Here is a 22,151-nt window from a genome sequence, read left to right as displayed (position 1 = left end):
GCAGAGTCACCACTAAACTCTGCTGCCTCAAAGGAGGTGCTACCTAAAAAGGGAGACAAGAAATATTTACGGCTTGGTAGTGGTGCTGTTTATTTTGGGGTTTTTTTAACTGGAGAGGAGGGAGAAAGTCAGGGTTCTTGATAAGGGCAAAGTAAAGCTGAACAAAAGTAGGGGAGCAGGTAGGTCAACAAGAGGGCAAGGAGGAAGAGTGGACGATGGCCTTTCTGAAGGAATTGCTTAAAGCGAAGAATTTGCTGCTGGTTATCTTTATCCCACTTCTGCTGCTGCCTCTACCGATTCTACACCCCAATAGCGTAAGTATCTCATTTGTTTCCTCCCCAATGTCTACACGAGCTACAACTACATGGGGAGTGGGAGAAGGGGTCACCATCTATCAGATGAAGGAAGGGTGGAGCCCCTTGGATGCTTCTGTAGCAAGTAAATGAGACCCAGTACTTGGACTCTTGACCATTCCTTTTAAGGAATGACTGGTTTGCATTTAGGGGAGAATGCTAAAGAATTCCCCAACTTGAAATGGCCATGTTTATCACCATAGACCTTTTGGTGTGTCTGTGCTACCACCAGTGAGGTCACAGAGACAGGTCAAAGAAAAGAGATGGTTTGAGACAAAGAGACAGAAAAAGCCATTCACTTCCGTAAGACAGCATCTTCAGGGACAGGAAACGAGGATCCTTTACACGTTGTGGAAATGGATAATGATGCTCATCTGTAAAATGAGGGAGGTGTGCTAAGATGAACTGGGAGGCTCCTTCAGGAGCTAGATCCTGTAACTAATAATGAACTTGTATTTGGTGGGAATTATCACGTGGCTGCCATGTGGCATAGTGAAATGCATAGTGGTTCCAAAATCAGAGAATCTAGGTTCAAATCCCACCTCTGAAGCTTTACTACTTGTGTGACCTTGAGCAAGTCACTTACCCACTCCTGGGACTCAGTTATCTCATCTGCAAGATGAGGGGATAGGACTAGATGTCTTCTAAGGTTCCTTCCAGCTTTAGCTCCATGATCCGAGAAGTGCTAGAGGCATAGACTAGACCAGGAGTTTGTAACTGTTTCTGTGTCTTGGATCCCTTCGGCAGCCTACGGACCCATTCTCAAAATAACCAGGTTTTCAAAAATTCATAATTAAAGGAAATACTAAATTTCAGTTAGAGGTTAGTGAAAATAAAGATGGATTTTTTTCCCATCCAAGTTCAAGGACCCCCTAAAATGTCTCCTTAGACCCCAGGTTAAGAACCATTGGCTAGGTCTTGTAACGAATGGTGCTGATATAGTAAAATGCTATGGAATAGTCATCTTGGTATCCAGAAAACTGTACCAGATTTGAAACCAGAGACCCTGGATCCAAATCCCTCACCAGCTACTTATTACCCTGGTAACCTTCAGCAAGTCATTTCATCTATCTGGGTTTCAATTTCCTGATTTTTAAAATAAGATGGTTAGAATAAATTACTTCCAAGCTCCCTCCCAGTTCTAAATCTTATGATCTTGTATCTTGCTCTGACAGTAAATGTCAAGATTTAGCTTTCAGGGACCAAACTCAGTTCCAGTAAAGTTTCTTGGGCCAGCAGGCCAGAGTTTGGGGATCCACTTCTCTGGCACTCGGGTCACAGCAGGTCCCAGAAAGCCAAAACTTCATTGGAATTCTTACTCCAGAGGACACTATGAGACAAAAATCGAGTGTGGCTTTTTGCCCTGATCTTAGGCACATGATTCATCTGCTTATTCTTGTTCTTTGTGGATTTCCCCTCTGTGCTCTTGGAAGCAGAGAAACAAAATATGTGGACTAACTAATGACACATTCAAAAACAAAGAAGATCCCTAAGTCCCTAAAGCTTGACCTTGACTTTCAGCGGGGCTCATGGAAACAGATCAGTCGGCATCCTCTGAGCAGAGACTGTTTTGGCTCCCCACATTGAATTCCTCTCAGACTTACCACTTGCCTCTCCTCCCCCCCCCTTCTCCTGCCCTCTTCAAACACAGTGCTTAGTCCTATAGTCCTCAGTAAGCTGTGACTTGATAAATTTCTGTCAAACTGGTCCAACCCTTGGAGATACTGGATAAGGAGAGAAGGGTGGAAAAAAAACTAAAAAGAAAAAAAATCACCTTCCCCTTAGCTATAATAACCTGGTTACTAAGATTAAGCCAAAAAAAAAAGTTAAATAGAAGCGATTAGGACGGTTCCTCTTGGAAACAAGCTGGCTTAAATCTTTCAATGAATACCCCTAGAGAGGCAGAGAGAAGCTGATTAAGGTTTGGCTGAGATTGACTAGCCAAAGAGTGCTGCTCAAACTTTTCGAACCTCCACTCTCCCCATATCCCCTTGCTGCCACCTGGTTTTCTGTTTTAATAATAATCCCCATTTAAATAGCTCTTGGAGGTTGAAAAAAATTGCTTTCTCCACAACAACCCTGTGAAGTAGAGAGTGCAAATACTATTAACTCTATTTTGCCAATGAGGACATTGAAATTGTAAAAGACTAAATGACTTGCCAAGTATGTGCCTGCACAGCTAATGTCTGGTGTAGCACTTGAACCCCAGGGCTCCAGACTCTGCCCGCAGATGCCTCTGTTTAATCCAGATTCATTTGGTGGGAGGGAAGGTAGAGACAGAGGAGGGGAATCTGTCATGATGAAATTAAATTGTTGTTCAGTCGTGTCCAACTCTTTGTGACCCCACTTGCTGTTTTCTTGATAGAGATACTGGAGTGATTTGCCATTCCTTCTCCAGCTTATTTTTACAGATGAGGAACTGAGGTAAACAGGGTTAAGTGACTTGTCCAAGGTCACACAGCTAGTAAGTGTATGAGGCTGGATTTGAACTCAGGGAAATGGGTCTTCTTGACTCTAGGCTCGCCACTCCATCCACTGTGCCACCTAGCTGCCCTGGGGCCTTTGGGCTCCTTGCCAAGAAAACCCCAAATGGGGTCATAAAGATTGGAACACAACTGAAACCACTGAACAAATGAAATTAAAGGGGACCTATTAATAATCTCCTCAATCTGATGTGTCGGAGGTCACTAGAAACTTCTCTCCAGAAGAAAATCATTCTCATCTTCCAATACAACTTTACAGTTTCTTACATTTCTGTTCAAGGGAGCAGCTGTCATGAGAGATGGCGCGGTCTAATGGAAGAGAATTTAGATGTTGTTCTAATCCCAGCTCTGTCCCTTAGTAGTTGTGAAATCTCAAGCAACTCACTTACCTTCTCCATATTTCAATTTCCTCACCTGTGAAACAAAGATAATAATACTTTCACTGTTTACCTCATAGTATTGCAATAAGGATCAACTGAATATAAAGTCCATTGTAAACTACAAAGGGCTCTACAAATGTCAGCTATATAATATTAGTCAAAAGCACTCTAGGGCTGTGTTAGTCACCCCTCTTCATTCTTTAGCTTCAACTTGTGATGTCTAATTTTTCTGTGACCTATAGTAAGCTGAGAGAGAAGTCTTCCAGAAGCAAAATGTGACATGTGACATATGGGGTGGAGGTAGGCAGAGCTATGACTCACAATTTTCATTGCCCAGAACATATTGCAGGGAAAAAAAAACCCTCAAATTTGCTGTGCAATTTATAATTTAAAAATAATAGAGAAAAAAAGAAAAAATAATAGAAGTAATTCAGTTAAATGGGAGTGGAAATTAGTTATGATAGTGGCTCACAGATGGGTGTTATTAACAATGCTCAGGGTCTGATCATTTCTATTTCAATTAATTATTCTGGGGAGAAGAGAGAGAGAGAGAGAGAGTAGTGACACCCTCTAAATTTCAGCACCCTCAGGTAAGATATCAGTTGCTCAGCCCTTGTTATGTCTTTAGATGTGGGAGATCATATGCACACTAAAGGCAAGAAGACAGAGAGGCTTTGTCATTAGGCATTTATGTTCACTAGGACAATCAAAAGTAGGGAAAGAAAAGAAAGAAAAAGTGAAAAGATGGGAAAAGAGAAGAGCTAGGGAGAGGGAAAACAGAAGAGAAATGAAAGAGGAGAAGAGGATGATGAAGCAAGGTTGGGAAAGAATCCCTAGGGAATCTCTGTTTTGCCTGGTTTTCAGATTATTTGTGAGTTTTGGTTCTTGGCTCTCTGCTTCCTAGACTCTAGCTTGTCGTCTCCTTTATCTTCTTTGACTTTTTTTTAAAATGTTCACATTTTTTAAATCCATGTTTATTTTTCTGAGAGATGTTCTTTAGAGCCTTAATTCTTCCTTCAACTTGGACTGCATCTCAGGAAATAAAGATAGCATTAGTATTAAGGTTTAGTCCTTGAAATCCCCAACTGGATTTGATTGCTTGATCTGCATAAGTCCCCAGGACACTGATGCTGCTACTGAGCCCAACCACAGCAGTCTTAAGGGTGGCACTTGGGTCTGTTCCCAGACACCTTCCCTTTATCTCTGACTCACAAGTACATAAGAACTAGGAACCCAGAACCTAACTTTATGTGGAGAAGGGGGCGAGGAAGCAGGACTGACCGCATTCAGCCTAAGTGTTGCTGTTGTTGTTCAGTCATTGCAGTCATGTCTGACTCTTTGTGACCCCCCATTTGGGGTTTTCTTGACAAAGATACTAGAGTGGTTTGCCATTTCCTTCTCCAGCTCATTTTACAGATGACGTAAGTGAGGCCAATAGGGCTAAGTGACTTGCCCAGGGTCACACAGCTAGGAAGTGTCTAAGGCCACATTTGAACTCAGGAAGATGAGTCTTCCTGACTCCAGGCCTGGTGCTATATCTACTGTATCACCTAGTTGCCCCAGTGGAGTATTACTGGTTTTTAAGAAAAGACAAAAATGGCATATGGAAAGACCTACATGAACTGGGGTAGAGTGAGGTAAGGAAAACTAAGAAAACAGCATACACAATGACTTTGCTGTTGTTCTTCAGTCCTGTCCAACTTTTCGTGACCCCAGTTGGGATTTTCTTGGCAAAGACACTGGAGTATTTTGCCATTTCCTTCTCCAGCTCATTTTATAGATGATGAAACTCAGGCAAACAGGGTTAAGTGACTTGCCCAGGGTCACACAGCTAGGAAGTATCTGACGATGGATTAGAACTCAGGTCCTCCTGACTCCAGGGCCAGTGCTATATTCACTGCTACATAGCTGCCCCCATTCAGCTTAAGAAACCTTCCAGGGGCAGCTAGGTGGTACAGTAGATAGGGATCCAACCTTGGAGTCAAGAGGACCTGAGTTCAAAGTTGGCCTCAGACACTTGATGCTTTTTAGCTGTGTGACTCTGGGCAAGTCACTTAACCCCAATTGCCTCATCAAAAAGCAAAAAAATAAAAAATGAAGTCTTGGTTTCATTGTCATAGGGAACTCTCAATGAGTGAATTTCCTCTGCCCCTTCTGCTAAGCACTAACTATGCCCCTTAGTGGGGCACTGAGGAAGCGAAATAACTTCTCCAAGGTCACACAGCCGGTATGAGGGATTTGAACCCAGGTCATCTTGACCCTGAGGCTGGCTGGCTATCCACTGTGATATCACCCTGACTCTCCAAAGAATTGTTGTAAAGTTCAAATAAGGGAATGGAATGTGAAAGGGTTTTGTAAATTGCAAATCAAGTCTTACTATTATTTCAATTTGATGGTTATGAACATATATATATATATATTCAATATACATATACTAAACTCAGAAGAAAGTATGAACTTCTTAGAATATACATGTTAATCATAATAATCAGTCAAAAAGCATTTTTAAGCACTTACTATGTACTAGGCAGTATGCTATGCACTAGTGCTTAGTATTTGGTAAGTGCTTGATAATGGAGCAGCTAGGCTGTACAGTGGATAAAGCACCAGGCCTAGAAGACTTGTCTCCCTGAGTTCAAATATGGCCTCAGACACTTAGTGTGACCCTAGACACCCTATTTGCCTCAGTTTCCTCATCTTTAAAATGAGCTGCAGAAGGAAATGGCAAACCACTCTAGAATCTTTGCCAAAAAAAAAAAAAAAAAGTCCAAATGGGATCATGAAGAGTTAGTTAGAACTCAACAACAGCAAAAGATTTTCTTTGGGACAGAGGGTCTGTGTGGAAGGTTCAATTTTCTTTGTTTTGTTTTGTTTTGTTTTTTTGCTTTAAAGAAAGAGAAAAAGGTGAAACAGAATGTTAGTCTTCAGGGTCTTTGGAGCAACAAAGCATATTTCCATTAGCAACAGTCTTACTGGAATGATATTGTTTCCTAGGCAGAATCACAGAATTTGAGAGTTGAAAAGGACCTCAGTGGCTACTCTAGTCCACTCCATACACCAAAGGAATCCCCACTCTAACATACCCAACAAGGAGAAGCCTGGGCTTGAACACGCCCAAGGCAGAGGGTGCCACCGCCTCCTGAGGCAGCCCATTACACTCCTGTACGGCTGTAATTGATAGGAAGTTTTTACTGCCGCTGAGACTGAATTCATCCTTTACAATGTCAGCCCACTTGTTTCTGGGTCTGCCTTGGGTGGCCAAACAAAACCAGTCCAATTGCTCTTCCACATAAGACTCATGGATGTCATTCACCCAGATGGCATCCACAGGTATGGTATGGTGGCAAGACTTTTGGCTCGGGAGTCAATGGGTTCTAAACCCAGTTCTATCACCTGTGTAGCCTTAGCCTGTCTGGACTCAGTTTCCTTATCTTAAAAATAAGGGGGCTGAACCAACATCAAATTCATCATCTCAGGGAGTGGGGAGGGAAGGAGGTAGAAAATTTGTCACTCAAAATTTTATAAAAAATGAATGTTAAAAATTATCTTTACATGTAAAAATAAAATATTTAAATATTTTAAATAAAACAATATAAATATTTATATAAAATAAATTAATTTACGAATTTGTGAAATATTCTGGACCTCTCCAAATATATGAATTTATATAATTATATATAATATATAATAAAATTAAAATAAAATAAATAATTTAAATAAAATAAAATAATTTAAATAAAAATAAATTTTTTTTTTTTTTTAAATAAGGGGGCTGGACCGGATGACATCTATGATCCCTTCCAGCTCTAACTCTATGACGCTATGGACTTTCTGGCTTATAATAAGCTTTCCTTTTTCCTGATCTGGTCTAGCTAAGCCTCTCAACAGTTTCAGGAGACAGGTAGAAGAAAGAAAGGACTGCTTTATTTTTGCTTGATGAGGCATATAAAGTGTGAGTGAGTGACCTACCAAGAGGAAGAACCTAGATGAAAACTCAGGCCATCCAACTGCTGGACTGTGCGTACGCACACAAACCAAATTTGATGATTTTTGATAGAATTAGCTGGTCTCCTAAATTAAAAAAATTTTTAATTTAAAATTTAATTTAAAATATTTTTTTAAAATTTTAAACTCAGTTGAAATAATTAGCAGCAACCACCCAAATATCCATGAGAAGTGGCATATTTGTGAACATAGCCGCAGGTCCCTCCCACATTCACAACCTCAGCCAGTCTCTCTGTGGCCCTGGTGCCTGGCTCTCTTGGTCTCTCAGGTCACCTACTCTCTGGGAATTCTCATAGCTGCTTTTCTGCCTCAGCTCCCAGTGCTCATGTGCTGTATTACTTTACACTCTACTCCTGGATCTCAGAGAGCAAAGGGACCTCCAAGGCCATCTAGTTCCATCTACGCCTGAACAAGGATCTTCTTCATAACCAGCAAGTGGCCATTCAGCCTTCGCTTGAAGTCTTCCTGTGAGAAGGAACCTCTCTCCTTCGGCATAGCTCTCATTGTTAGGAAGTATTTCCTAATGTCAAGAATAAATTTGCCTCCAAACAATTTCCACCCATTATTCCTAGGTCTGCCCTCTGAGACCGAGCAGATCTGCTGGTATCCTCCAAGATGCCAACTTAGCAGAGGGCATTAAGGTTTGATGCCAATTTTCATAACATACAAAGACAAACTTGACACATCAGATCATAGGTGGGACGTCTGCTGGAAGCAGGGACGTGCATAGCCTCCTCCCACCAAAGTGTGGACTGAGGGTAGATGCCCTTAACAAAAAGACCCACCCCACCTACTACTAGGGCCGAGTCTTCTGCTGACTTTATCTATCTCTTTGACAGCTTCCTATAGAGGATCCCAAGACCAATTTTCAAATGGGGTAGACCCAAGTGTCCACCCACTGCCTCAGCCTACCCTCTAGGTTGATCCTGGTTTCTAGGGCAGGGTTGGGAAGGGAGCAGTGAGTGATGTTTGCTACCACTAATCCCCCCATTTCCTCTCCTGCAGGAGGCTGCATGTGCCTATGTCCTGATTGTGACAGCTGTGTACTGGGTGTCAGAAGCGGTCCCACTTGGCGCTGCGGCCCTCGTGCCTGCCTTTCTCTACCCTCTTTTTGGAGTCCTCCGATCCAGTGAGGTTAGACCACATTGCACCCTGCTTAAATATTTCAGATGGAGGGAGAGATCTGGAATATTTCACAAATAAAACATACCCAACTACCACTTGAGTAAGGGGTCTCTTTACACCCTGGGGAAAAAAAGAATCCACAGCTTTATTCAGGCATTTATTAAGCATTTACTATATACAGAGTATGAGTGAATAGAAGTGTTCTCATGGACCTTACAATCTAGTAAACCTCCGCACATTGCATCCCTTATACTTGAGGTGTTCTGCCTTTCTCTTCTTTAACGATCTCAAAGTGTTCAAAAAGGCTGCCTTTAGGGGCAGCTAGGTGGTGCAGTCAATAGAGCTCTGGCTTTGGACTCCAGAGGACCTGAGTTCAAATATGGCCTCAGACACTTGACACTAGTTATGTGACCGTGGCCAAGTCACTTAAACCGGATTGCCTCAACAAAAAGCAAAAAAAAAAAAAAAAGAGGCTGCCTTTCCTGAATGATCACACCCAAATCCAATTACCACTTTATTCTGTATCCCTTCAGCACAAGTACACGTTATTTATACTATATGGCTTTGTGCTTAATGATGTGTTGCTATTGATTTTTTAAAATCTTTTTTCATGTGTCCATCTCACCCCCATTATAGTGTAACCATCTCAGAAATGTACTCTTTCCTTCATGTTTCTCTAAAGTACTAAGGACACAAGAAGTGAGGAGTAAATGCTCATTGATCACTTGACTTTATGAAGTTTCCCAGAATGCTCACAGTAGCCTTGCAAATGACCCTACCATATATCCCGTTGCCTTTCTCCTTATCTTAGACTCAGTTAGCCTCAAATCATTGGCCTCTCCTCACTCAATATCCTTAAACTGTCACCCTTTTCTCTTTTTGAGGCATTTTCCACCTTCTTTGACACAAATTGTCCAACTTGGGTAAGTTTAAGCTTAGATACCTATGTTTAAATGTCAACCTAACCCTACAGAAAGGAAAATGGAGTCAGATCCCAGAAGTAAAGAGAATGACACTTTTCGTTCAAAGAATCCTAGAATCACACAGAATCTCAGAACTAGAGGAGACCTCAGAAGTCATCCACTCCAACCCACACCAGACCAAGATTCCACTCTGTGGAATCAGTGACAAAAGGTCATTTGGCTTTTTGTCTAAAGACCTCCAGTGAGACCGAATCTGCTACCTCCCATTTCACTTTTTGATAGTTCTAACTTTTGAAAAGTCTTTGCTTATGTCAAGCATCTGAAAATCTGAAACTCTGCAGCTTCAACCTTTTCTTTCTAATTCTGCCCTTTAGGGCAGAGCAAAACAAGTCAATTCTCACTATTTCACGTGACAATCCTTAAAATACTTGAAGATGGGGCAACTAGGTGGCGCAGTGGATAGAGAACCAGCCCTGGAGTCATGAGGACCTGAGTTCAAATCCGGCCTCAGACACATAACACTTACTAGCTGCGTGACTCTGGGCAAGTCACTAACCCCACTGCCTAGCCAAAAAAAAAAAAAAAAATACTTGAAGATAGCTATCATGCCCCCCACCCCAAACTTTCCCAGGGTAAATACTTTCAGTTGCTTCGGTCTCTTCTTATAAGGTATGATCTCCAGGTTCTTCATTATCCTAGTTCATAAATACCCTGGCACCTTTAACCTTTCCTGGATTTAAAGCTTTGTAAGGGAAAGGGTGAGTGTCTTCTAAAGCAGTAGAGTCAAATTCAAAAAGAAACAGGGCTACTAAGCAACACATAAGGATCCCTGAAGGCCACATAGTAACTGAAAAATCTCTGTTTTATTGAAGTTTTATTTATTTGGTTAAATATGAACCAATTATATTTTAATCTGGATCAGGCTTCACTCAGCAGTGTTTGGGCTTTGTTTGACAGCTCTATTCTAAAAGGGCCTAAGAAAAAATTTGCTACTGGACTTCATCCTTCCATTCCATTCTTTTTATTAAAAACTGCTGACTTAGAGGAAGGATTTTTAAAATAAGCCAACATTTAATTAAATAGGTTAATTTTTTTAACCCACTGTAAACAGGACAAAGGCCAGACACATGTCCTAGGCTTGGAGGAGAGATGAGGCCGCAGGGCTCTGAGGAAGTGGTATCTCCCCGGAAAAAGCAGCTAGGTCAGGTTCTGAATGCTGCGAGGGAGCTGCTAGGCAACAGTTCAACAAAGGACCAGTGATTGTGAACAGTCAGGAAGGTCAACCCAATAAGAGATACAAGCAGAGCCTGTGGTGACATCATTGTAAGGCAAAGTGGAGAGCTAGAGATGCTTAAAGGTAGAAGAGGAGAGCTATCTGGATGAAGTATAAAGGCTTCTTCTCTCCTTGGAAATGCTAAAATACTCATCTCAGTGGTGAGGATGGAGTGGGAAGAGGGCAAGAATCACAAAATAACCAGTACTGATTTCCCAGCAACTGGTAGACTGGTTAACTTGACTTTCATTTTGCTGGTTAATGCACAATGCCAATGAGACAAAAGACATGGGTTTAAATTTTGTATAAATAAGCTTGCTAACTTCACATGGTGAAACAGTTCCACAACCATAATGCTCTTGAACTCTATCCTCCTAATGCTGAATGTATGACTTTGGAGAAAGCCTCTGCTCCAGTCAAACCAGCCCATATGCTGTCTCAGTAGCAGTCTTTGTCTTTATCAACTCAATTCAACTCCACCAACTCAATTTGGCCTTTACCAGCTCAATTCAACTCCACAAACATTTACTATATGCAAGGCAGTCTGGTAGGTGCTAGGGATACAAAGACAAAAGGGAAAAACAGTTGCTGCTCACTCCTTATTGTCTGCATTCCCACGTGTATACCTTTATCCATGCCACCTCCACCCCCATTCAGAATGCCTTCTTCCCAAGCCTATCAAAATCCATATCTTCCAAGACCTAACTCCAATCCCCCTCCTTGAGAAAGAGTACCCTGTTCACCCCAACCAGAAATGATCTCTCCTTCCTCTGAAATTATCTTTAACACTTCTACCTGTACCACTATAATGTGCCATATATTATAAATATTTGTGTATATGCCCTTATCTCCCCAGCTTATTGATAAGTGCATGAAAGGCAAAGGCCTGCTCTTATAACTTTGTATCCCACTTGGAACCAGCTTTCTCTATAATAGAAATTCATTATGTATTTCTCAATGTGTTGTTCCATTCCATTCTCTGAAAAAAACCACACAAATAAATATAGTAGATAGACCATGTGTGTATAACAAGATGGAATTAGAAGAATTATCATAACAAAAAATGTCAATAGTTTGTGTGAAAAATACCTAAAGGTTTTAGCTGTTGACTAAAAGCTCAATATGGGCCAACACTGATATCAACCAAAAAAAAAGCTAACTCATTCTTAGAACCCATTACAGGAAGTTCAGTGTCCATAAGAGCATAGAGAGAGACATCGCAGAATAGTAGATCAAAGATTAACCTCAGAACAAAGCTTCTTAACCTGAAGTCCACAGACTCCCAATGAGATTATGGATGGCTTTCAGGGGATCTGTGAATTTGGGTGGGAAAAAAGACTTCTTTATTTTCACTAACTTCTAACTGAAAGTTAGCATTTCCTTCCTTTTTTTTTTTTTAAACAAACTTTACTTTGGCAAGGGGTCCACAGGCTTCACCAGACTGCCAAAGGCAGTGGGGTAAAAAGGCCTGGTTTCCGTTCCCAACTCTAACACAAACTGTTTGTGTGACCTTGGCAAATAACAACCTCCCTGTGCCCCAGACAATACTCTAAGATTCTAAGTTAGTGCATGGCTGCCTTGTAGATCTCCTTGCACAAGTGAAGAAATAAGTCTGTATAATAAAAGCATCCGGAACAAGGGAGGCAATAGTCCCGTTGAACTCTACATATATTAGACCACTTCTAAAGTCATGTGTTCCTTTCCAGGTGCCACATTTTTATAGAGACATTTATTAACTGGAGCATGACCAAAGAAAGGCAATGAGAATGGTCAAGGAGTCTCACGGTGATGTTGTATGGGGATTGGCTGAAGGAACTGGGAATGTTCCAATCTAGGGGGAAAAAAAGTTTTTTAGAGATGGCTTTGGGAGATGGGGTGGAAAGCAAGGGACATGATTGCTGTCTTCAGATTTGCATGACTGTCATTTGGAAGAGAGATTAGACATTCTATGTAGTTCCAAGGGGGCAGAAGAAGGCTAGCGACATGAAGTTTACAGGAAGGTATATTTTGACTGAACTTATGTATATATGAGTGTATATATGAGTATATACATGTATATGATCACATCAATGTGAGAATTCTTTCCAAAGAAGCAGATTGTATTCATGCCTGCCCTTACTGTGTGACTCTAATCCAGGGGTGGGAAACCTGCGGCCTCAAGGCCACATGTGGCCTTATAGGTCCTCTGGTGCAGCCCTTTGACTGAGTTCAAGTTTTACAGAACAAATCCTTTTATTAAGGGGATTTGTTCTGGGAAGTTTGGATTTAGTCAAAGGGTGGTGCTTGAGGACCTAGAGGGCCACATGTGGCCTTGAGGCCACAGATTCCTCACCCCTGCTCTAATCTACATCTTCCCACTAGTCAGAATGGGGCCTTCCTCACCTTCTTTTAATATCACAAAGATACCAGTGGAGTCCAGGTACTATCCATCAAATATCTTTTGCTCTTGCCATGTGACTAGCCCATCTTTTCTGCCCATACAGTTCCTTCATCCCATACTTATCTACGCTTCTTCATGAGCCTTTGCTGTGGTCTGCTCCCACCCACAACATGTGTCTCCATTATCTTCTCATTTTGAATTCATGGGAGCCTGGTGGGGGTTCCGTGTGTTCGTAGTCATACAGCACCACCAGGAGAGTACCAGTATGAAAAAGGTGGGCCTTCATTTCACAGAAAAGCTCTGGGTCATTCAAGGAATTTTTCAGTCTCCCAAAGGCAATCCAACCTTCTCTCCTCCTATTTAACTCTAAGCCCAAACAGTAACACTTGTGGCAGGCACCGTGCTAAATGCTTTACAATTAGAATCTGATTTGATCCTTATAATAATCCTGGGAGGTAGGTGCTGTTATTATCCCCATCTAATATATAAGAATAATAGCTAACATGCATATGGTGCTTGCTATGTGGGAGGTGCTCTGCTAAGTACTTTACAATGATCATTTCACTTGATCCTCTCTACAACCCTAGAAGGTAGGGGCTATTATTATACTCATTTTACAGATGAAGAAACTGAGGCAAAGAGAGGTTAAGCAACTTGCCCATGGTCACACAACTAATAAGTGTCTGAGACCAGGATAATATTATCCATTTTTATATTACATACATAGTACTCACCATGCTGGGTCTGCTCTCTCATTTTTCTATCTCTTTCACCCTTGGGCCATTGACTGTAAATTCTCACTGCAGCCACTAAGTAAAAGATCCTTTTCTGGTTTATTGCTTTTTAATCTGTCATGGGGTGGGAAACTAGATAATTGAGCCTATTGCAAACTGTGATTTAATTAGGAGAAAGTTGTTCATGAATGATAACCTAATGGCCTCTACTAGGGAGTGAAGTGCCGGGCTTGAATGTTCGAGCTGTGACAGCTATTTTTGGTACTGAGAAGTGTCCGGAATGACCTCTTCTAAGCAGCCCAGGACTCCCTACCTGGTACTCCTCAACTCACTGTATTCTTCCCAGGGGCCTTTTCCTGCAATCCTGAAGGCCACCTTCAACTAGTGATAAACACTCCTGTTAAAGCAAGAGGGAAATATTCAAAACTAGATCTGAGATAGCCAAATGGTCCTGTTCATTCTGCTGTCTTGCACCTTCCTTTTCTGACCACTAGTCATAACTTAGAATTTTCATCCTCATTGAACCCTGAGCTATTCAGGGAGCCAGTTTCTCCCCTGGCCACCTGGCCTCAGTTTTCTGTATACCCTGACCTTGTTCTTACTTTCTCTATACTCAACTAACTAAACACAATTGCTATCAGCAGTCTATCACTTAGAGACAGCCCCCAACCTTCAGCCCAGTATAGCAATATAACTTAGACCCAAACCTTAGACTCCAACCAGGAGGAAAAATGGACTCTAGGGAAAAGGGCAATATGGCTACAGCTGATGATGACTTCCCTAAGAAACTCCCCAGTAAAGATTTTAAAGGGTTCCAGATGAAGCAATGATCAATATGGGATAGGGACTTCACCTATGACTTTATTAATACAGGGAAATCCTGAGTGAAAAAACTCCCTCCATACAGGAGTACTGGCATCTTGTGGTCTTAAAGAGTTGTCTAAAGCAACAAAAGATTAAGTGTTTCGTCCAAAGTCACAAAGTCAATATGTTTTAGGGGTGAGACTTGAACCCAAATCTTCCCGGCTTTAAAGTCAGATCTCTAGCTTATGTGTTATGCTGCTTCTCAAGCATCAATAAAACTAAAGAAAAACACCAACAGATTCCTCCATTCATTCTAGGACTATACAAAAAGGGGACCTGAAGCCAGCATGGTCTCTGGTAAATAAGAGAACGTGTGAGGTATTAGAATTTGGAGTCGGGAAGATCAGGGTTCAAAATTTACCACAGACATTTACTAGTTGTTTGACACTGAGCAAATCACTTAACCTCTCTAACCCTCAGTTTCCCCATCTGTAAATGGAGGAAATCGGACTCATTGGCCTCACAGGTCCCTTCCAACTCTAAATCTATGCTCCTATGATCCTACACCCTATTCTCAAGAACTGACCAGAGAAACAGGACAAGGAGAGAGAATCTAAGAATCATCAGACTCCTAGCAAACATGACCAGATTCAAAACCTGGATGCCATATAGCGAGACTCCAGGCAAGTAACTTAACTTCTTTGTGCCTCAGTTTCTTTATATGCAAAATGAGGGGAGTGGATTCAATGGCCTTTAAAGTCTAAGACTTATGGTCCCATGATCCCAAGAAACCAGAAAAGAAAACTCAGATCTACTAGAATCAGACAGCAAAGTGAAAACGAAAAGAATTCACTGATCACCTTCTGAAAGACATCATTTGGACCACCATGCCTTTCATGGCTCTCAATCTGAGCTAGAGTCCCTGAGGAGGGAAATATAATTCTGACAGACATGCACAAGCCACTTGTCACTCCTATCCCATACTCAGTACCTAGCCTTGCCTCTCCCTGCCCCCAATGATCTGGCTTTTCTACTTCTGGAGCAGTTTAATGGAAACTCCAAGAAATGATAGGCATTTATTAATCAGAGCTTCCTGCTATTCTAAACGTACTGCTAACTGTATATCTCAGAAAGGAGTCAAGTCACAGGGTCCTTTTTTAGGCCTTTATTTATACCAAAACCCACATTGTCTTTACTGGAAGGAAAGGATCCAAGTCCAGAGAATGTGGAGCCTAGAGAAGGTAGAGCAGATGCCCCAAAACCTAACAGGATATTTGAAGATGGGGGACTCAAAACAAGAAACAGAAATGGTCCTCTGGCACCTACACCAGGGGAAACATTCAGGAGCACAGAATCTGTTGAGTCTGACAGCACAGTGCTTCCCTTTCCTACAAGGACTCAATTCAAAACATGAAGGATGAGTTTGCTCAAACAACTCCCAACTCCCTAACCCCCAAGAGACTCAGGGATTTCATTGGCCTCTATACAAATAGCCCATTAAAATTAGGGCACTCATACCCACCTGACCCCCATTGGCAGTCAGGGGACTCTACCATTAGCTAAGGAGCCCGTGCCAACAACATGGACACACAATTGGATTTCAGAGGTAGAGCTGTACTGTTGTACCCTCATCAGACATCCATCCTGCAGAAAGCCAAAGTACCACTCATCTGAGTGCCAGGCAAAATCAGCCTCCTCTCAGAGAAATGGTCCATCTCAGCATGCTAGGGTGCAGCCTCTCAAGGGCATCAGAAGGCAAACACAGCTCCCATCACACCATTAGCTTCCTACTTGAAAACAGTTCCTCATCATCATCATCATCAACATGAAGATTTGATGATAGGATCATAAATCTAGAATGGGAAGAAACCTTAGAATCCAAGTCCCTCATTTTACAGATAAGGAAACTGAGGCCTGGGGAAGATAAGTGATATGCCTGAATTCACAGAGGTAGAAAGCAAGTAGGAATAAGTAAGACGTGGGGCAGCTTAGGTGGTGCAGTGGATAAAGGGCTGGCCCTGGAGTCTGGAAGACCTCAGTTCAAATCTGGCCTCAGACACTTATTAGCTGTGTGACCCTGGGCAAGTCACTTAACCCTGGTTGCCTCAGTTCCTCATCTATAAAAATGAGCTGGGGAAGGAAATGGCAAACCACTCCAGTATCTTCGCCAAGAAAATCCCAAACGAGGTCATGGAGAGTCAGATACCACTGAAACGATTCAACAAAAAAAAAAAAAGGTAAGAGGTAGGATATGAAGACTGGTCCTTACTCCAGACACTGTGCTCTTTTACACTGCACCCTGCCCTTCCTGTGGGCAAATAGGGTAGTACCAACATATCCCACTTCAATTCAATGACTAGATATTACTAGCTGGAAGTGTTTATGTAACACTTTAAGGTGTGCAAAACATTTTACATATGTTACCTTATCTTCACAGAAACCACGTGAGGTAGGCACTATTATTATCCCCATTTTACAGATGAGGAAGTTGATGCTGAGAGAAGCCAAGTGATCTATCTAGGGTTATACATAAGTACGTATCTGAGGCAGGATTTGAACTGAGGTCCTCCAGACTCCAGGGCCAGCCCTCTATCCACTGCACCACCTCTTACTTACTCTTACTTGCTTTGCTTTTTTTTCCCAGCACTTTGGCCACTTCATTGTAGGTATTTATTAAATATTTATTTAGGCATTTATTAGATACCTACAACAACCACACAAAAGCGCACTAAAAGCTAGGTGGCACAGTGAATAGAGCTCTGGCCTTAGAGTCAGGAGGACCTGAGTTCAAATTTGACCTCAGACACTTGACACTTAATAACTGTGTGACCCTGGGCAAGTCACTTAACCCCAATTGCCTCACCAAAAAGCTAAAAAAAGAAAAAAAAGCACACTAAAAGTAGAATGGGCTAGCAGTCAGAAAAGACCAGACAAAGCGCTATGAGGAAAGTGGAAGAGGAAACAATCTCACTGAGACAAGAAGGAGGAAGAGGAATTGAGTTAGGGAAGACATCATTTGAGTGGAGACTTAAAGAAGGGAGAATTTTCAACAACTGTGTGTGGAAAAGAGTTTATTCAACAGGGGAACAAAGGACTTGGAAACAAAACAAGGCCAGGACAAGAATTGGGAATCAGGAATAAACCAGCACACATAATAGGGGAAGAAAAGTAGTGAACAGGCTAACCAACAGGTTAGGGCAAGATAATTCAAGAACCTTGAATGCCAGGATCAGGAGGTTATACTTTAACAAGCAATGGGGAACAACGGGTAGTTTTTGAGTGGAGAAATGATGTGGTCAAAGCGGTACATTACAAAGATGACTCAGGGAGATCAGGTAGGAAAAAATCTAAAAGAGATAAGAGAGGACTAGGAAGGTACCCGGGAAGTGGAGAAGAGGAGCTGGACACAAGAAATATTGCGAAGATCGAATTGGAAGAATTTGGGGGAAAAGTCAAAGATGACTCCACATGACCTCAATTCCTTCAACAAATCCAGAAAGGAGTCCCCTAATCACCTGTTACTCCAGAAAATCAGTCTCTTGGACAGCCTCACGCCAACTAGCCATTTGACTAGGCCCAGTTCACAATAACCAGATCATTACGAAACCTAGTGATCCTCTATTGTAACTCTGCTCTGGGCACACTGCCTTCATCCTCACCATCAGCTGGTCCCACTGTTTTGTCAACCCATCCACTGACCCTCACAATCCCAAAACCCCTATTGCTTTAGCAATACCACCACCTGACATCTCCAACCCACAGAGGCCCCACCTAGAACAGTCAAAAAACTCAGGATAAAAAAAAACAAAACACCTGGACTAGGATTTAGTATACCTAGTAAGAGTCCTAACTCTGCCCCTAAATAGCAGTGTGACCATAAAAGAGTCGGCCTCTCTACACTCAACTTCTTTACCTATAAACTAAGTGAATTAGATGATTTCTATGGTCTCTATGATCTATGATCAGAATTATTCCAACCCTTCCAGAGGTGGAAAAACAATTCAAACTACCTGAAAAGTTTGTAGACTACAAGAATATATTTGAGAAAAAAGCAGACTGAGATATCCACCACCTCTACCCCCCCCCACCAAAAACAAAAACCTGCCCTATAGACTTACAGCAAAGTATGTCAGTCTCCTTCAGTAGCCTTCTTGGGCCACTTTAGGGACTATGACTGCAATAATTTAGAGATCTCATTTACCTCTCTATAATATCAATAATAATATTAACAATGTCAATATTACTTAATAATATCTAATATTTGTATTAATAATATTTGTGTAGTGCTTTAGGGTTTGCAAAGTGCTTTACATATATTCTCATTTGACCATTACAACAACTCTGTCACATAGGTATTAGCATTATCCCTATTCCCATTTTACAGATAAAGAAACTGAGGTTCACGGAAGTTACATGACTTGCTCAGAGTGAGACAGCTAGTAAAATGTATCTGAAGCATGATTTGAACTTGTCTCTTCCTGACTACAAGTTCAGCACTCTATCCAGTACTTCATCTAGCTGCCTCTCCATGTCTTCTCTATGTTAACAGAAGCTTTGACTTTGACCATTTGTCTACCTAAATTTAAAGTATGTGCCAGACCTAATTATCCAGATTTCTCCTTACACTTGTACATGCTTGGGAGTGGGAAAGGAGGGTGGTTATATTAATGAGGAGAGCCAATCCACAGGGAGAGGGATGTGGCAACTTCCAGACATTTTTCCTTCCTACCCCAATGCCTATGGTCACAACGGAATAGGAAAGTGTGGAACTGAAAGTGTAGCCCTGAAACCAATTATTTGTGGGTCTGAAATAGACCAGTTGGTGGTCTGTGCCCTACAAAGACCTACCCCCCAGTACCAATCCCTAGCTACAATTTCCTCTCTGACACTTGGAGAATGCCCACCACTTGAAGCCTTAAAGAATCATGTTATAGTATGAGTTATATAATCATAGTATTTTAATGCTGGAATGGACCTTAAGGATCATCTAGTCTAACCCTTTCATTTTTCAAATGAGGAAATTGAAGTCTAGAGAGATTGTGACTTGCCCAAGATCACCAGGTAGTTAGTGGATAAACCAGGAATTATAAAAGCTACTTCTCCTGGCTCCCAGCACAGCATTCCAACCACAATGCCATACTGTTATATTATCAAATATTGTTAATGCTTTATTAGAAGCTTTTCTTTATATATATATATACATATATATATATATGATTTTTAACATGTGTCATAATGATCTTAAAAGTGATTTTATTACACCGAGTTTTTCTGCCAAAATGCAGCTCCATTTTTTTGTGACTGAAATCAGTGGAAAAGAATTAATTAAACTTAAATTCATTTTAGAATGGAATCTGCTATAATGTATGTTAAGTGGGAGAAACCTTTTCTGCATATAACTAGTACCAGCTGCTTGGAACTACCTACTGTACATGAATGTTGCATGGTCATTGGTATGAGTGGAGTTGGGTGGGGTAGTCTGGTATGATTTCTTGGAGGAGGAGGGTTTCTAGCTAAGATCAGAAATAAGGGAGAGAAAAAAATTGGCGGAGAGAAAAAAATTGGCAGAGAGATGGCTCTCATGGGAAATGGGAAGGGATGATGGTAAGCAGAATTCTTTAGAGGAAGCAGACAGTCTGAGATTGAGATAAATGGAGGTTTTGTTACATTTGATAGAAAGACCATGACTAGGCATTTAGGTTTGTAACTGGGATCCTTAATCAATTACTGTGTAGGAAGGAGAATACAAGGATTAAAAAGCACTTCAGAAAGAATACATAGGATCTTAGAGTCAGGTAGACCTTGGCTGTCATTTAGACCCTGAGAAATCCCATGTAATGTGTCCTTACCAGTAGATGGCTGGTTTATCCACCTTCTCTTTAAATACTTCCACTGAATCTGACTACCTCCTAATCAACCTGTTTATTACTCCACAGAAAGATAGCCTATTCCTTAGGAAGTTCTTCCTTATATTAAGCAAAAATGTAATCCTTCATAACTCCCATTCACTGATTCTAGTCCTGCCTTCTGGAGAAACAAAGAACCAGACTGTTCCTTCTTCTATGTGCTGCCTTATTAAAATATTGGGGGCAGTTAGGTAGTCCAGTGCATACAGTGCTGGACCTGCAGTCAGAAAGACTCATCTTTCCGAGTTCAAACCCAGTCTCAGACACTTACTAGCTGAGTGACCCTGAGCAAGTCACTTAACACTGTTGTCCTCAGTTTCCTCATCTGTAAAATGAGCTAGAGGAGGAAATGGCAACCCACTCCATTATCTCTGCCAAGAAAAGGGTCAGGAGGAGTTGAACACAACTAAAATGACTGAACAACAATTAAGATATTGGAGGATGGTTATAATATTATGCTGTAATCTCTTTTCTAAGGTACAGTGAAAAGAGCTCAGAGATTCTCAGTTGAAATCCTGGTTCTGTCATTTTAGAAATGTGTGACCATGGACAAGTTTTTTCATTTTTCATTTCTCTGGGTCTCCATTCTTTATCTATAAATGAGTGATCTTAAACTGATCAATAAATATTTATTAAGTACCTACCACGTGCTAGGTGCTGGGGATGCAGAGACAAAAATTAAATAGTCTTTGCCCTCAAAGAACTTACATTCTATCAGAATGACTTCTAAGATCCCCTCAAAAAAAGGCTCTGTGGTATAGTGCATAGATCACTGGACTTGGAATCGGGAACGCCTGGGCTGGAATCCTACCTTAGACATTTCTTTAGTATCTGAGCCAGAGCAAGTCATTTAACCTCGATGGCCTCTAACCAGCTTCTATGATCCTACAATACTGTGATTCCATTTCGAAATCTAAGACCCCAAGATTCTTCAGGCTAAACAGCATAGGATATTACAGACATATCTCATTTTATTGCTCCTTGCTTTATCGTACTTTGGAGATAGAGAGTTTTATACAAATTAAAGGTTTGTGGCAAACCCTGCAGCAAACAAGTTTACCGGCGCCATTTTTCTAACAGCATGTGTCTCTGTGTCATATGTTGGTAATTCTCACAATATTTCTAATTCTTTTCATTATTATTATTCATTTTTTCATTACCATATATGATCTGTGATCAATGATCTTTGATGTTACAATTGTCATTGTTTTGGGACACCACAAACAGTGCCCATATGAGACAATGAGCTAATGATAAATGTTGTGTGTGCTCTGACTATCCTATTGACCAGCCTTTCCTGGCTCATTTCCTCTCCTTGGGCCTCCCTACTCCGTGAGACACAACAATATTGAAATCAGGCCATTTCATAACCCTATACTGGCTGCTAAGTGTTCAAGTGAAAGGAAGAGTTACATGTTTCCCACTTTAAATCAAAAGCTAGAATTGGGGGCAGCTAGGGGGTGCAGTGGATAGAGCACTGGCCCTGAAGTCAGGAGCACCTGAGTTCAAATTCGGCCTCAGACCAAATACTTGACACTTACTAGCTGTGTGACCCTGGGCAAGTCACTTAACCCCAATTGCCTTAAAAAAAAAAAAGCTAGAAATGATGAAACTTAGTGAGGAAGACATGTCAAAAGCTGAGATAGGACAAAAGCAAGGCTTCTCGCGCCAGTTAGACAAGTTGTGAATGCAAAGGAGATGTTCTTGAAGGAAACTAAAGTGCCTTTTTTAAGAAATAAAGTGTTTTTTAATTATGGTACGTACATCGTTTTTTAGATATAATAC

The 22,151-nt window shown here is 41.3% G+C and overlaps 1 protein-coding gene across 1 annotated transcript in view; it reads left to right on the top strand.

Annotated features, from left to right (window-relative positions):
- Window positions 1-215: 215 nt before the first annotated feature.
- The window catches only part of SLC13A4 (solute carrier family 13 member 4), a 55,470-nt gene continuing 33,534 nt past the window's right edge, over window positions 216-22,151 (top strand). The window contains exons 1-2 of the mRNA XM_027842377.1: window positions 216-314; window positions 8,227-8,355. Coding sequence (XP_027698178.1) covers window positions 216-314; window positions 8,227-8,355 — 228 coding nt within the window. The remainder of the gene's footprint in view (window positions 315-8,226; window positions 8,356-22,151) is intronic.

Source organism: Vombatus ursinus, unplaced genomic scaffold (genome assembly GCF_900497805.2).
Source record: "Vombatus ursinus unplaced genomic scaffold, bare-nosed wombat genome assembly UNPS02014870.1, whole genome shotgun sequence".
Classification (NCBI taxonomy): domain Eukaryota; kingdom Metazoa; phylum Chordata; class Mammalia; order Diprotodontia; family Vombatidae; genus Vombatus; species Vombatus ursinus.
This window is presented reverse-complemented; position numbering and strand designations above follow the sequence as displayed.